At 58.4% G+C, this 13611-nt stretch overlaps 1 protein-coding gene across 15 annotated transcripts in view; it reads left to right on the plus strand.

Annotated features, from left to right (window-relative positions):
- NFASC (neurofascin) overlaps positions 1–12652 on the plus strand; it is a 202273-nt gene extending 189621 nt beyond the window's left edge. For all 15 annotated transcript variants that reach the window (XM_018060022.1, XM_018060028.1, XM_018060032.1 and 12 more), the window contains 3 exons: positions 711–842; positions 3148–3217; positions 6663–12652. In XM_018060022.1, coding sequence (XP_017915511.1) covers positions 711–842; positions 3148–3217; positions 6663–6894 — 434 coding nt within the window. In that variant the 3' untranslated portion in view covers positions 6895–12652. The remainder of the gene's footprint in view (positions 1–710; positions 843–3147; positions 3218–6662) is intronic.

Consider the following 13611-nt stretch of genomic DNA (forward strand, 5'->3'; position numbering starts at 1 on the left):
TCCACGTGTCTAGGCAGGGATGGCAAGGGGCCGTCTGTCACAGGGGTCTCTGCGTGTGGTGGAGTGGCGTGGGGTGTGCTGAAGGCACGGCCCCGCCACGGGCCCATCTGAGGTGCCCATGCTGGGACGTCTTTGCTGCTAGCCGCAGTGCCGTTGGAAAGACACGAGGGAGCGCAGGGCACCCTGGACTGCACCGCGCCCAGGTCCCGCTTCGGGGACGGCCGACTGGCTGCTAGGACAGGTCTCTGTCACAGTGTCTCTGCCAGCCTGCAAAGGTGTTCCTCCAGGGTTGTGCGTGTGACCGCGGCCCCCGTTCCTGGGTGGGCAGCGCGCCAGCTCAGCCCGGCTCATCCACAGGGAGTCACAGTCCATCGCTGGCCTTCCCTCCTTCCCCACCAGGCTGTGCCCAGCCACTGTGCTTGCAAGAATGCCAGTGCCTCAAGCTTAGGACAGTCCTCTTCCCAGAGGGCCTGCTCAGCCTTCTGCTTATTCTGTTCCCTCTGCTCCTTCCTTGGTGGTGCCTCTTTCCTGACCTTTGGCCCTCGCCTTTTCGTCCCTGTAGCGGGGTGGTTTGAGCCAGAGGGCCGCCGGGTGGTAGCAGTAGGCTGCAGGAGGAAGCTGGCCATGAAATAGCTGAAATTCTCCCTTCTCCTTGCCTGCCACCTTGCGAACCGTTCATTCATGTGTTTGCCTCTGGCCCTCCCCCACAGCCTACACCAACAACCAGGCGGACATTGCCACCCAGGGCTGGTTCATCGGGCTCATGTGTGCCATCGCCCTGCTGGTGCTGATCCTGCTCATCGTCTGTTTCATCAAGAGGAGTCGCGGCGGCAAATACCCTGGTAAGATGTGTCCAAGGAGCCGGCTTCGGGGACAGGGCCAGCAGGCTGTCCTGTGAGTCACCATTCTCTCAGCAAGCACAGCCCTTCCCCAGGCTGGGACAAATGGTCCTTTTGCCTGTTCTGTGCACCGTAGAGTTGCCAGAAAGCACTTGAGTTAATTAAGCTCCCCTGAGATGGGGGGATGGAGCGGTTCAAGCAGCCAGAGAGGGGATGGAAGGAACCCTGGCTCCCATTAAGAGTGACCTTCCCTCCCCTGGACTCACCACCCATCTGCTCAGTAATTGGCTTTTTTCAGCCTGAATCTCATTAGGATCCTGTATCCCAGTGAAGGAGAAAGGAGAGATGCTTTTCTGTAACCATGAGAGAAAGAAGCTGGAGGGAGGAGAGGTCTGGACGGAAGAAGCACACACATGAGAGAGGCCGTGGAGCTGGGCGCTCAGCACGGCGGCGGGGTTGCAATCACAATACCTCAACAAGAGGGCAGATGGCCCTATATGAGGAGCAGGCAGAGGCTGGGGGGTAGGCTGCACTGAGAGGACCCCCACCCCTCGCTAGTCCTTAAAGGGCTTTGGGCTTTTATTTGATTCCCAGAGAGGTACTTCTGTGGCCTCAAGATCCTCCAGCCAGACAAACCAAGGTCAAGGACAAGGACCTCTGGCTTTTTTGTTTCTGGGAATATTGATTGTTTTTCAAACAGGGACAAGAAAGCCATCTGTCTGCGGTGGGGTGGGGAGGGTGCCAGGAGACAGGATAATGGATGACCCTGAGAGCAGACGTCCGGCTGGACTGCAGGGTGAACTTGTTCCCTGCCCCCAGAGCCATCACCAGACACACCCTGAGCTCTCCAAGTGCTGGCTCCTCCCCGTCTCTGTGAACAAGTCCTTCTCCATGATCTAAAACTCAGCTCAGAGAGAGGAGATTCTATTTTATTTCCGTCCTCTGGCCCACGTGCTCTCAGACCCTAGGATTCTAAAGGACTCCTTGACGGACTCCTTCAAGTCAGGAAAGGCAGGAAATTATACTTCATTATTGGTGAATGATGGAGAGGGAAATGGCAGTCCACTCCAGTATTCTTGCCTGGAGAATCCCCATGGACAGAGGAGCCTGGCGGGCTACAGTCCACGGGGTCGCAAAGAGTCGGACACGACTGAGCTACTTAGCGCTTAGCATGCACATTGGTGAACGAGTCCTTCACTTTGTTGCGCTGTGTTGGGATTGTTTTTCTTCTGTAACAAAGACTGAGGAAGGGCGGCCTTTCTGATCTCACTCCTTGTTCCAGGTGGAACTGGGACACCTGAGAACTGATCAGATAACTCTGTACCTTCCTCTGCACATTTCAGAAAGTTCTTCTTACAGTTAAGCTCCTTTCCTTTCATCAGAGGATGAATGAACTGGGAGCCGTGAGACGGGGGCTCCAGTGTCCATTCCACACTTTGTTTAGTTGCTAATTGTCGTGTGACATCTTCCGGGCCTCAGCTTCCCTCCGCTAAAATAGGGGTGGTTATCCCGCCTTGTCCTCAAAAAGAAGCACAGTCATTCACCTAAGTGTCTGCGGTGTACCAGTCCTGGTGCTTAGTGCAGAGGATTCTAGAAGAAGTGACCGCTCCGTCAAGGACAGGGCAGCTGGTGCCGTAGGAGGGTCACAGCACCAGACAGGGCCTGGGAGGAGTGCTGGCCCTTCACGGGGCGGAGTGGGAAAGGGGAGTCACACGGACAAGTGGGGTCCCAGTTAGGGCAGCACCTTCCATTCCAGAGGCGTGTGCAGCGTGTCCTCTCTGCCCAGGGCACTCTCCTAGGAGCTTTGAAGAGACACGCAGGCCCCACCCTCAAGGAAAGAACTGGCATTCTATTATGGGCGTCATAAATGTGCACAAGTAATTGTAACACAGAGCAGGATTAAGAAAGGTGCCAACGAATTCCCTGACAACCCAGGGGTTAGGACTCCGTGCTAAGGAGTGCAGGAGGCATGGGTTGGATCCCTGTTCAGGGAACTAAGATCTCGCCTGCCGCACAGTGTGGCAAAAAGAAAGTTGCCAAGGAAAGGACAGCGTCCAGGTGTTTGGGGAGGACCTCATGGAGAGGCTGAGGTGAGCCAGGTTGGGGAAGATTTCAGTGGTCAGTGGAGATGATGGCGAGGAGGCGGCGGAATTAGCTTGGAACCTGCTTAAATTCGGGAGGCAAGAACCAGAGGCCGTGGGTGGTGCAGTATTGAGAAGGAGAGGTATTGAGCCCAGAGGCCGCGTCTTTGGCTGTTCCTTTGGGGCCAGTCATCACCTCTGTGTCTTTGTTTCTCTTCCTGACCAAGTGCGAGAAAAGAAGGATGTGCCCCTTGGCCCTGAAGACCCCAAAGAAGAGGATGGCTCCTTTGATTACAGGTGCGCGGTCCCCTTCACTCCTGCTCACGCTCAGCACCCCTGTCTGGTGGGTTTTCCTTCCTGCCCTCAGGGCTGACAGCTGGGCTCAGAGGCCGCCAGGTGGATGTCCTCCCATCACCTCTGCCTGTGGCGGGGGCACCGCCAACACACTCACACTCATTTGATGAACAGCGTTCTATTCATCCGGCTGCACAACTCAGGTTTACTGTGTGTATGTATGTTTCCGCCTTTTTGCTCTGAAAGCACGCCCCAGGCTCCTTCTTGCTGTAAAATGAGCTCTGCTCTCAGCTTCCCATCTGCCTGTACCCTGCCCCAGCCCTGAAAATGATGATGACACAGGGAAGTAGTGTTATATTTGAGACTCAACTACGGGAGGGTGAAGGGAGCGATGTTCTGGGCCTCCCCCTCAGGACCTAGAATGACGTCTCTGGGCTGCAGCCTGGAATGGGCCTTGGACAGCATTTGGTCCAGCGCCCGTGTCCCCAGTGAGAGGACCAAGGCCTGGACTAGGAAGTGGCCTGGCCCAGCCTCATGCAGTCCCCACTGTGAGCTAGTGTAGAACTGGGGAGGCTGGGGCCCAGCGTCCGGCTACTGCCCTTGTCCTGCGCCCATGCTCCCGCTCAGGTCTGGACGGGCCTTTGTATCTGGCTTAACAGAATTGCCATCTGTCCATTTTAATGGCAAGTGTGCTTTGAGCAAAGGACTAGTGCAGAATGAGTCCTGGAGGTCCCACTCCCTGGCCAGGTGCGATGGGAGGAAGCGCTCAGATCAGAGCCCACGCCAACCCGGTCTCTCTGGGCCAGGCCACCCCATCGTCCTGTGACCTCTCCTTAGCCTGTCTTGGGCCTCCGCCACGCTGCCCGTCAGCAACCTCTCAGACAGGATCAGATCAACGGGCAGCAGAGCCGCTGCCCACACAGGAGCCATCTGCCTCAGCTTCCCCTCTGCCTGTACCCCACCCCGGCCCTGAAAATGGTGACGACACGGGGAAGTTGTATTGTGTTTGAGACTCAGCGGGGTTAGGGATGAAGGGAGCGGTGTTCTGGGCCTTCCCCTCAGGACCTAGAATGACACCTCTGGGCTGCAGCCTGGAATGGGCCTTGGACAGCATTTGGTCTGGTGCCTGTGTCCCAAACGAGAGGATCAAGGCCCAGGCTGGGGAGTGTCTGCGCCTTATAGACTGTCTATCCGTCCACTCTCTGCATCCTCATAAGCCTCCCAAAGGGCAAGTGTGAGAGGCCCTTCTCTGACGGCCTCAGCACCCCTTGTGGGGCCCAGCTTCCCCGTGGGCTGAGGGTCCTTCTCTGGCCATGAGTCCCAGAGAGCCTGGGCCTTCTCTCCCCAGGCCCTCAGTGCACCCCGAGGCAGCGTGAGGGGAGGGCCCAGGGACCTGTGCTCAGAGAAGCCGCTTCCTCGGGCACCTCTCCTCCCAGACACCACAGTTGCTGGGTGAAAGCGTCTGCTTCCTCCCCACTCCCACCCCCGGCCCCACTGACTCTGAGGCCGGAGACACAAATACTGGTGCATACACGCATGGGCTTAGGCAGCGCACACATGCGCACACATGCACACCCCTTCGCTGTGGCTCTGGGGCCCCTGCAGCATCCATCCTGGAGCCCCACTTGGATGAGTCCAAGAGTCAGAAGTTGGAAAGGGCGAAAATCAGTATGTTAGAGGAGAAGCCAGGTTCCCAGGCAGGACAGCCTGGGGTGCCGGCTCGCCCTGCTCGTCTGGAACCCGCCTGCCCAGCACCTCTCTGGTGGGGCTCTCTCTGCTTCTCTCTCCCTGGTCTGTCCGCCTGGTCCTCAAAGGTCTTCTGGAAGGGAGGCGAACGGGTGCCTAGACCACGAGGTCACAGTCCTTTCCCGGATGTAGGTCTTTCCCCACAAGAATCTGACACGGTGAAGACCTCTCCCACCGCTTCCACGCCCGCTGGGCCAGCCTGTCCAGAGTGCCTGCATGTAGCTTGGGGGCCTGGAGTTCAGAGGAATCACACAGACACAGTCATCACGGCCCTGCAGCAGGGGTGGAGAGCCCCAGGGGAGGGTGCCTGTGAAATAGAGTGGCAAGTGGGCTAAGGAGCTTGGTCATTAGAATCTGCTGGTTTTCAAAACATGAAATTTCACCCCCTGAACAAAGATAACGTAATGCTGGAGGCCCACTTCCCTCTCAGCTGCCCTTCCCGCAGCCCTGCCGTCAGTTAGGCCAGGAGACAGGGCCACTGTCCCTCAGCGCATGGCGGGGGTATCTTGCTCGGCGCGGCAGGGGTGGGCTGCTAGCTTCCCACTTGCTGGAGCCCAGCTCCTCTGCTCTGGTTCGCAGTCCTCCCCGCCCCTGGCAGCTGCCTGTGCCCGGTGCTGAGGCAAGAACTCCCTTCCCACTCTAGTGACAGTCCAGTGTTTGCCACAGGCCCAGGGATGGCTAGGTGTGGCCTGGGGCAGAGGAGTGGGCTGCAGGGTGTCTGCTGAGCCTGCCAGGCCTGCTGTGTTCCTGCCTGCCGGGACCTCGCTATCCTCTGAAGTGCAGCATCTGGTCCCCGCCTCAGGGGACGGGATGCGGTGCCAGAGCAGATGCCCACCCCCTCTGGGTGTCTCCCTCCCTGGGGGCACAGCAGGCATCCCAGCAGGCAGATGCCACTGTAATGACCAGCTCTCTCTGCATGCAAGGAGCTTAAGGGCAGGGCCTGCAGGGCCTCCGAGGGAGCTGGGCACAGTCCTCCACGCCTGGCTAGTTTTGTCTCTGATTGCCAGCCCTCCTGTCTCATACGCACACCCTCCCGCCTCCCTCCACTTGCCCTGAAACCATCACCTTTCTGTGGATAAACCAGAGCTGAGGGTAACACCGCCAAGAAAGAGGAGAGGAGAGGCAGGGAGGGGTTTGTCTTTCTCAGGCTCGGACTCTCACGCCTTGCCAAGGGCAGTCTTTCCAGAGAGAGTCACAGATCACGGAGTCAGAGCTAGATGGACCTTCTTGATGGCAGGACTAAGGCCCAGTGAAAAGGAAGGGCTTTCCCAAAGCCGCAGGGACACGGGACCAGAACTCAGAGTCCTTGACCCCTTTCTTTGACCCTTCCTGTCCCCGCTGGTCCACAAGCAGTTCCCTCTGCCTCCTGGGGTGGGGGGCTAGCTGCTTCTGTCTGCTTCCATCCCAGAGAGCCAGCAGCCCGGCCTCACAGAAAAGACCCCCGCCCAGGCATCTAGGAGTGTGGGCGCATGCTGGCATCCTGGCCCAGCACCACCCTGCCCCTCTGCCTTAGAGAAGTGTCCTCTCTTGGCCTCAGCTTCCCCTGCAGACCTGGCCAGACAGGCCAGCAAGTGAGGGCTGTCTGGGTCATCCTGGGGTCCGGTCCTCTGAGCAGCAAGAGGCTGGAGGCCGTCTCCCTTCCGGCTGGGGTTTGGGTGGCACTGAGTAGGCCGGCTCTGATCCTCTGTCTCTCCCCGTCCAGTGACGAGGACAACAAGCCCCTGCAGGGCAGCCAGACGTCCCTGGACGGCACCATCAAGCAGCAGGAAAGCGACGACAGCCTGGTGGACTATGGCGAGGGCGGCGAGGGCCAGTTCAACGAAGACGGCTCCTTCATCGGCCAGTACACTGTCAAGAAGGACAAGGAGGAGACGGAAGGCAACGAGAGCTCGGAGGCCACGTCTCCGGTCAACGCCATCTATTCTCTGGCCTAACGGAGCCTTGCAGGCACGACCGCTACTCTGCAAGCAGGAGGGGAGAGGGGAGAGAGCCGCTGCAGACCTGCCCCAGAGCCGCCACCACCTTCAGGGACGGAGGACAGCATGAGAGGCTGCCGAGCTGTGAGGGCCGGTGACTGCCCAGCCGGCCGCAAGCCCCCTCCCGGTGACCCCCCGGTGCCCACCGTGGGCAAGCTGCTGCTGCAGCTCAGCTCTGCCGGAGGGAGCCCCGGTCTCTCGCTCAGCCCCGCGGTCACCCCAGGCCTCCGCCCACTGCCCGCCCCGACCTCCACACACACTCACCAGGTTTCCGCTGGTTACAGTCGTCCTCGTTGTCTCTGTTTTTGCTGTGAGTCTTACCCCTCCAGACCCAATATGTCCATTTTCTTTTCCTTTTGAAAAAATGTCCCTGAAAAAAGAAAGGATAGGCGGATTCTCCCCCAGGAAACTGCAAAGATAAGCAAAAAGGATTGATCTTTAAGCGAACGTACAGAAGAGCTGTAGTATTCAAACCGCTGCTGGGCCCATGTATTTCCCAAGGATGCCTTTCTCTTCACACGCCTCCCCCGGCCCCCAACCCCTCCGCCTCAACCTTGTCAGCTGCTGAGCTGGGCTTGGCGCCTTTCTGGGAAATGACAGTATTTTTCGCAGGGAGGGAGAGGGGGGTCAGGCCTCCTCGCCTGGCTCTGGTTCAGCTCTGGGGGTGGGCTTACCTCTTGCTCCTCACTCTCACCCTGCCCCTTGCTCTGGAGCGTCCGAGACAAAAGCTGTGCTGACTGAAGGCCTCTGAGGAACAGGAGTGGGCACCAAGGCGAAGGACTTCGGCTCCGGTGACCATGTACCTCAAGCAGAAGGAAGCCAGGCGTCTGGTCCCTGGGGAGCTGTGCCCACCTCGAGAGAGAAGGGAAGGGCTGGGTTTGGACTGCCTTCCTCCTCATCAGTGAGACTCAGGCTGTGGGGCAGAGGACCATGCCCCCCGCATCCAGGGTGGGGGCTGCCCCCAGGAGACGGACCCCACGATGCAAAGACTGTGCTGGTGTGCCTGGGGGTGGATCTGCACTCCCCTTGCCTGTCTGGCAGGTAGCCTCTCCTCGGTCGGCTCTGTGTGACGGTGAATCTGGTGTTTTATGGTGTGTGCATGGGGAGCAGCTACCCCCAGGACTGAGCCTGCGTGTCCATTCCTTAGGGTGTTCACGATCAGGAGCCCCCGCAGGACCGCGGGACCTGGTGCTGCAGAGCTGGGCCTGGCAGGGCTCTCCGTATGCCTTACGCAGCTCTGACCTGTCCCTACAGTCCCCAGCTCCGCAGCCCCTCCCTGCAAGCCTTGAAGCCTCCAGTGACACCTGTCTCGAGAGCAGGGTGGCCTATGCAGGCGTCCCAGCAGAGCCCGAAGCAGCCACTCAAAACGTGCCCCAGATGGAGACACTCGAAGACCTGCGGTTCTCAGAGACCCAGGGCTCTGCCTTCATCCTCCCCACCTATTCCATTTTGAAACCAAAGGTACCTAGCCTCAGAGAGAGAGATCTTGAGCCTAAGGATAGCCCTTCGGCTGTTGCTGCAGCTAGAGTTGCTTTTAGGAGAGTGGAGCTGACCCCCAGAGTGGACCGCCTGCCACAGACACAGCCTCCGCCGGGAGCCTCCAGCTGCTTGCCAGGGCACCTGGGCAGGAGCAGCACTGTGTTCTTCAGAGACCTTATTTAAACCTCGTTTGCCACATGTTTAAGCCACAAAGTTATTAGCAATGCTTGAGTCACTTACTGGTCAGTTGAAGGTCAAGCCCCTAGACACGTGTATTCTGCAGATAAGAAAAGGTAGCCCTGAGCTGTGCCAGCTGTACTGTTTGAACCGAAGGGCAGGCAGCTCTCCACTGGCCCAGGCTGCGGGAGGTGTGCGGGCAGGAGGCCTGGGCGGGCTCTCGTTAGAGGGACAGGGTGACCGGCAGGGGCTGAGGAGCTAGCTCAGGGGCGCCTTCCCGGGCGTTCACCCCCCACATGCCTGGATGCCGCTGGGCATTCCCAGAGCCTGGGCAGGGAATGGCAGGGAGGTGTGCCTGTGAGCTGGATTTCTGGGGAACACTCTGGATGTGAGCAGAGCAGTCGTTACTCAGGCCTTCACTCCACATCTCACTGCCCGCACTCACTGCGCGGGAGGCAAGCTCTGAGTGCAGGGTGGATGGTGAGCTGTCCTCACACCATCCCCCTGCCTCAGGAAAGCCCTTCACACGGCCGATGATGGGAAGGGGTTCTGCTCCCGGGGGCTTGGGGGGTGATGACCCCTCAGCCTGTCTCCATGTCCTGCCAGGCTTGCCCCCTTGGGTGTGAAGGCAGTGCCACCAGCCCCCTTGTGCACTGTTGTGCTGAGAGCCACAAACCACGTGACTGCCGCCCTCCTGGCAGGTGGGGCCCAGGTTGACCCCGATCGAAGACGGCAGGGGCCCAGAGGGCTGTGTGGGCCCCAGGGTTAGGCCGAGGAGAGTGCATCTTCTGTGGAGCCCGCACCAGAGCCCACCCAGCTCAGCTGGAGAGCAGCATTGTCCAGCGCTCCCTGCCAAGCAGGGTGCTCAAGAGCCACCCCGAACATACCCACCGCAATGCCAGGAGAGCTCCACCACTGGTGCTTCGGCCTGCCTGGCCGGGGGCAGGGGAAGGGGTGGAAGTGTAGGCCGTTTCCAGCTCTGGAAATCCCCAGCCTGAGCCCTCGTCCACCCACGGGGCTCAGCCATGGCGCCTCCTGCTCTCAGCTGTCCGTCCGTCCCTCTGCGCCGCAGATGCTTAGGAGCAGCTGGCCTGAGCCCTGGAGACCGCCGTGATGGGCAGCCGCGGCCCCTGTCCTCAGCGCGAGGCCTTGTGACAGGCAGTGGTGACGGGAGCGCTCTGCATGCTCGAGCCCCCGTGGCTGCAGGTTGAAGGGAGGGTCCTTGCGGGCACAGCTCGCTTACCCAGGCTGGGCCGGACGGGAGCGGTCCTCCTGGGCCGCTCTGTGCCGCGCTTGGGACAAGCTGCTTGACTGGTCTGTATTTCGGTGCCTCTGTCTCCCCTAGTCAGTCCCTCCTCTGAAAACCTGTCCCCACAGAAGGGCATGTGCCCAGCTAAAGGACCGGGTGCCAGTCTCTAGGGAGCACACGCCTGCAGGACCGGGGGCAGTGCCTGCTCCATGGCCAGGGTCGTGGTGAACAGGCCCCTTTGCCCCTTGCCTTGCTTTTGAGGAAATGGTTGAGCTTACGCTTGTCCCCTGGCCATCGCCTTGGCCCCTTCCCAGCAAGTCCCGAGGCCTAGAGAAACGTTCACCTGTCCGAGAGGCTGCCGGGGTCAGGACTGCTCTCCCCAGGAGGATATCTGTGGCCTGGGCCCAGAGAGTACCCTCGTGGTTTCTCTGAACACAATTAGCCTTAGAAGAGGGCTGGAAACAGATCCGTGGATGTCTGCGGCTTTTCCAGCCAAGGGAGGGCCTCCCCTGCTCACACTCAGCACCCGCACGGAGGTGCACATGCAGCAGGCCAAGGCTCCGTCACCGGGTAGCGCTTTCAGGAGGAGCAGTACAGAGCGTGACCTTGTCTGGAAGAGGCTGAGTCCACTCGCAGACGCGGAGATGAAGTGTGAAGGGCTGTGGGGATGTGTGTTGGAAGTGTCGGGGCAGTGGTAGGAGGCTGCCCACGCCGGACACCGTCTGGGCAATTCCTGTGGGCAAACCCAGGACAGAGTCTGATCCAAAGGAAAGGGAGCTCTCCCTGGGAACAGCATGGGCTGCAGCTCTCCAAGGCTCCTGGAGCCCTCTGCAGGGCCAGGGCCAAGTCACAGAGCATCCCCAAAAGCCGTGTGACGAGAGCGGTGGGGGTTTCCCACCCTCCCCGTGGGGGTTTCCCACCCTCGTCTCGGTCTCTGCGCGGCTGCTCCGCTAAGGGCTGAAGAGCTCCTTCCTGGCCTCTGAGCCCTGGGGCGGGAGGGCATCTCCGTGGGAGGACGCAGCACACACCCCGTCTGTGATGCCTTGATCACTCCGCCAGCAGCACATACACCCCGGCCCGTGCCGTGATTCAGTCCCTGGGAAAGAAAGCTCCCTGCAGATCCTGTTTGATCACTAGGTGGGGGGCTTAAGAGGTGCATAGAGGGAGATCCTTGATTAAAATAAATCAGAGGCGTCAACAAATAAAGCAAAGAGCTTGAAATTACAGGAGGACCCTCAGTGGCCTTTGCAGAGCCCAACTCCTGGGCAGCCCCTCTTTAGGACAAGCAGGGGCAACCTGTGGGAGTTCACGCTGAACTATGGCTGTGCGCAGCCTGCCCAGCTTACCCTCCCTCCACTACTGAGAACGGGTTCTGAGAGGGGACGGGGAAGGGAGGACAGCCATCCAGGGAAGCCGCCAGACCCCACTACACGGCGTCTCAAGCCAAAACCAGGGCCCCATGCTGGTCTATTAGTATTAAATGGTGGTTTCATCATAATAAGGATGGCAGTGAAATAGGTACAAAGGTGTCTAGCTTAAACAGGATCAGATTTCAGCATGCATGGGAACCACAGAGCTGATCTGATTGAAATGACTCATTGTACGGTAAAATCCAGAGAGGGGAAGGGACTGTCTGCGGTCACACAGCTGGCGAATCGAGGTGAGGTCCAGCCTTGAACTCGGGCCCTCTGACTCCTTGTCCAGTGTTCCTTCATCTCAGCACAGCTGGAAACAGTGGTGTTCCCGCCTTGGACATAGTGATGTTACTTAAGAGCTGGCCCACATTCTTTTCTGCTTCTCCCACATGCCCTTATACCTCCACAAATGAAATCACAGGATTTTTCTGAGTCCCAGGTCAGTCAGTCTGCCAGCCCATGGTGAACCGGTTGTGCTGTTCAGGAGAAGAGGGACCAGCTGATTGGTGTTCGTCACCACGAAGCTCTCCCCTAGGGTGGCATCTCTTGCCTCATGATGCATCGGGCCCCCAGCATACTGCGTCCCTGCGAGAGGGGCCTGGGGGGCTCTGTCCCCTCCACCCTGGCTGCAGGGCGCTGAGGGGAAGCAGGGCCGTGGAAGTTCTGCCCCTGGATCCGCCGGGCTGGAGTGCAGCACGTGCAAAGACTTCAGTGAAGCAATAAACACAAAACTCTGGGAGAAGAAATCCAGAGTTTTGTGCACGTCTCTTGTTTCTCTTTCAAAGAGGATGCAGGTCGGATGACTGCCCTGCTCTCCTTTCTGACTCCCAGATTCAGTGTCCTCATCAGCTGTCCCCGCCCGGCTCCCAGCCTGTGCCAGCCTCGCGCCCTCCTGCTCTGAGCACCTGTCTGTCCTGCCCCTCCCTCCCCCACGCTGGGCCCCAGGGACCTCTGGCCCTGCAGCCTCCCCAGCACACACATTTTCCAGTTTGTTCCATTCAGCAGGGAAATCTTTTCCAAATGTCTCCATCCCTTCCCACATACCCACACACCCACAAGTTGGCCTGATCTTTTTTTTCCCATTGGTTAAATATTTTAACTCACCAAGGCACACCTTGTTTTAACCCCTCTCACATCATGTTCTTTCCTTTTTTCGAGTTATTTTGCATTAACCAACGTCAGTGACAGATGCGTATCTGAGGGTGTCATACTCGACCTTCAGCAGGGAAGGCTTCTGGGCCGTAGAGGACCATCTAATATGTGGACTTATAAACTGACTGCATGAGCAATGGAAAGGCCAAATTATTCAGAATTTTTTTTTGAATCACTGTAAAAAAAAACTGATTTCTTTTGTATAGAGAACACTAAACGTATAATAAAAGTCGTTCACAATGGACTCTGGCTATGTAATTTGTTCAATTTCCTTAGTTGGTGGCTAGAAGAGGGATGTTTGGGGGTTAATGACAGAAATGAGTCACAGGGGACGTCCCTGGTGGTCCAGTGGTTACGAATCCACCTACCAATGCAGGGGACACAGATCTGACGCCTGGTCCAGGAAGACCCCACATGCTGCAGGGCCTGTGTGCCACTTCTGCCGGCCAAACCCCAGAGCCTGCACTCCGCGACGAGAAGGCCCACCCCCACCCAGTGAGACCCGCAACCACGAAGACCCGGTGCAGCCAAAATACATTTTAAAAGAATAAAAATGAAATTATATATAAAAAGAAATGAATCATAGGGTTTTTCATGGGCGTTAGGCAGCATACACACAGAATTCTGTGATAGCAGCCCCTCTCTTTTCTTCATTTGGCTGCACTGAGTCAGTGGCGGAACGTGGGATCTCTGATCTTCATAGCAGCATGCAGGATCTAGTTCTCTGACCAGGGATTGATCCCGGGCCACCTGCATGCAGAATGTAAAGTCTTAGCCACTGGACCACCAGGGCAGGCCCACCAGCCCCCGTGTTGAAGTTGGTCATATCCTGGAAAACTCACTGGCACAGTCTGTGTTTTCAGCGTAGACAAAGAGGCACGGAAGCGTGCTCGGTTGTGGAGACACTGCTGACTCCCTGCAGCTGCGCACCTGCTGCTGCACCCCCGCCTCTAGAGGAGCGCCAGGCCCAGGGGTGGGGGGTGGGGCGCGGGGGGCCGCGAGGAGTGCCTGCTGGCCGCTCCGCCCGCGCAGCCCTGCCCTGAGACGGAAGAGCTCCATTGCATGCCTGGCCTGGTATCTGCTGCAATGTAATATTGTTGAATTTTAATACTTAATATTAAATATTGTTGAAAGAATGAATAAAACTGCTTGCGATGCACCAAAAGCCCCTCCTAATAGACTCAGAGGCTGTCTGTGGCACAG

Source organism: Capra hircus, chromosome 16 (genome assembly GCF_001704415.2).
Source record: "Capra hircus breed San Clemente chromosome 16, ASM170441v1, whole genome shotgun sequence".
Taxonomy (NCBI): domain Eukaryota; kingdom Metazoa; phylum Chordata; class Mammalia; order Artiodactyla; family Bovidae; genus Capra; species Capra hircus.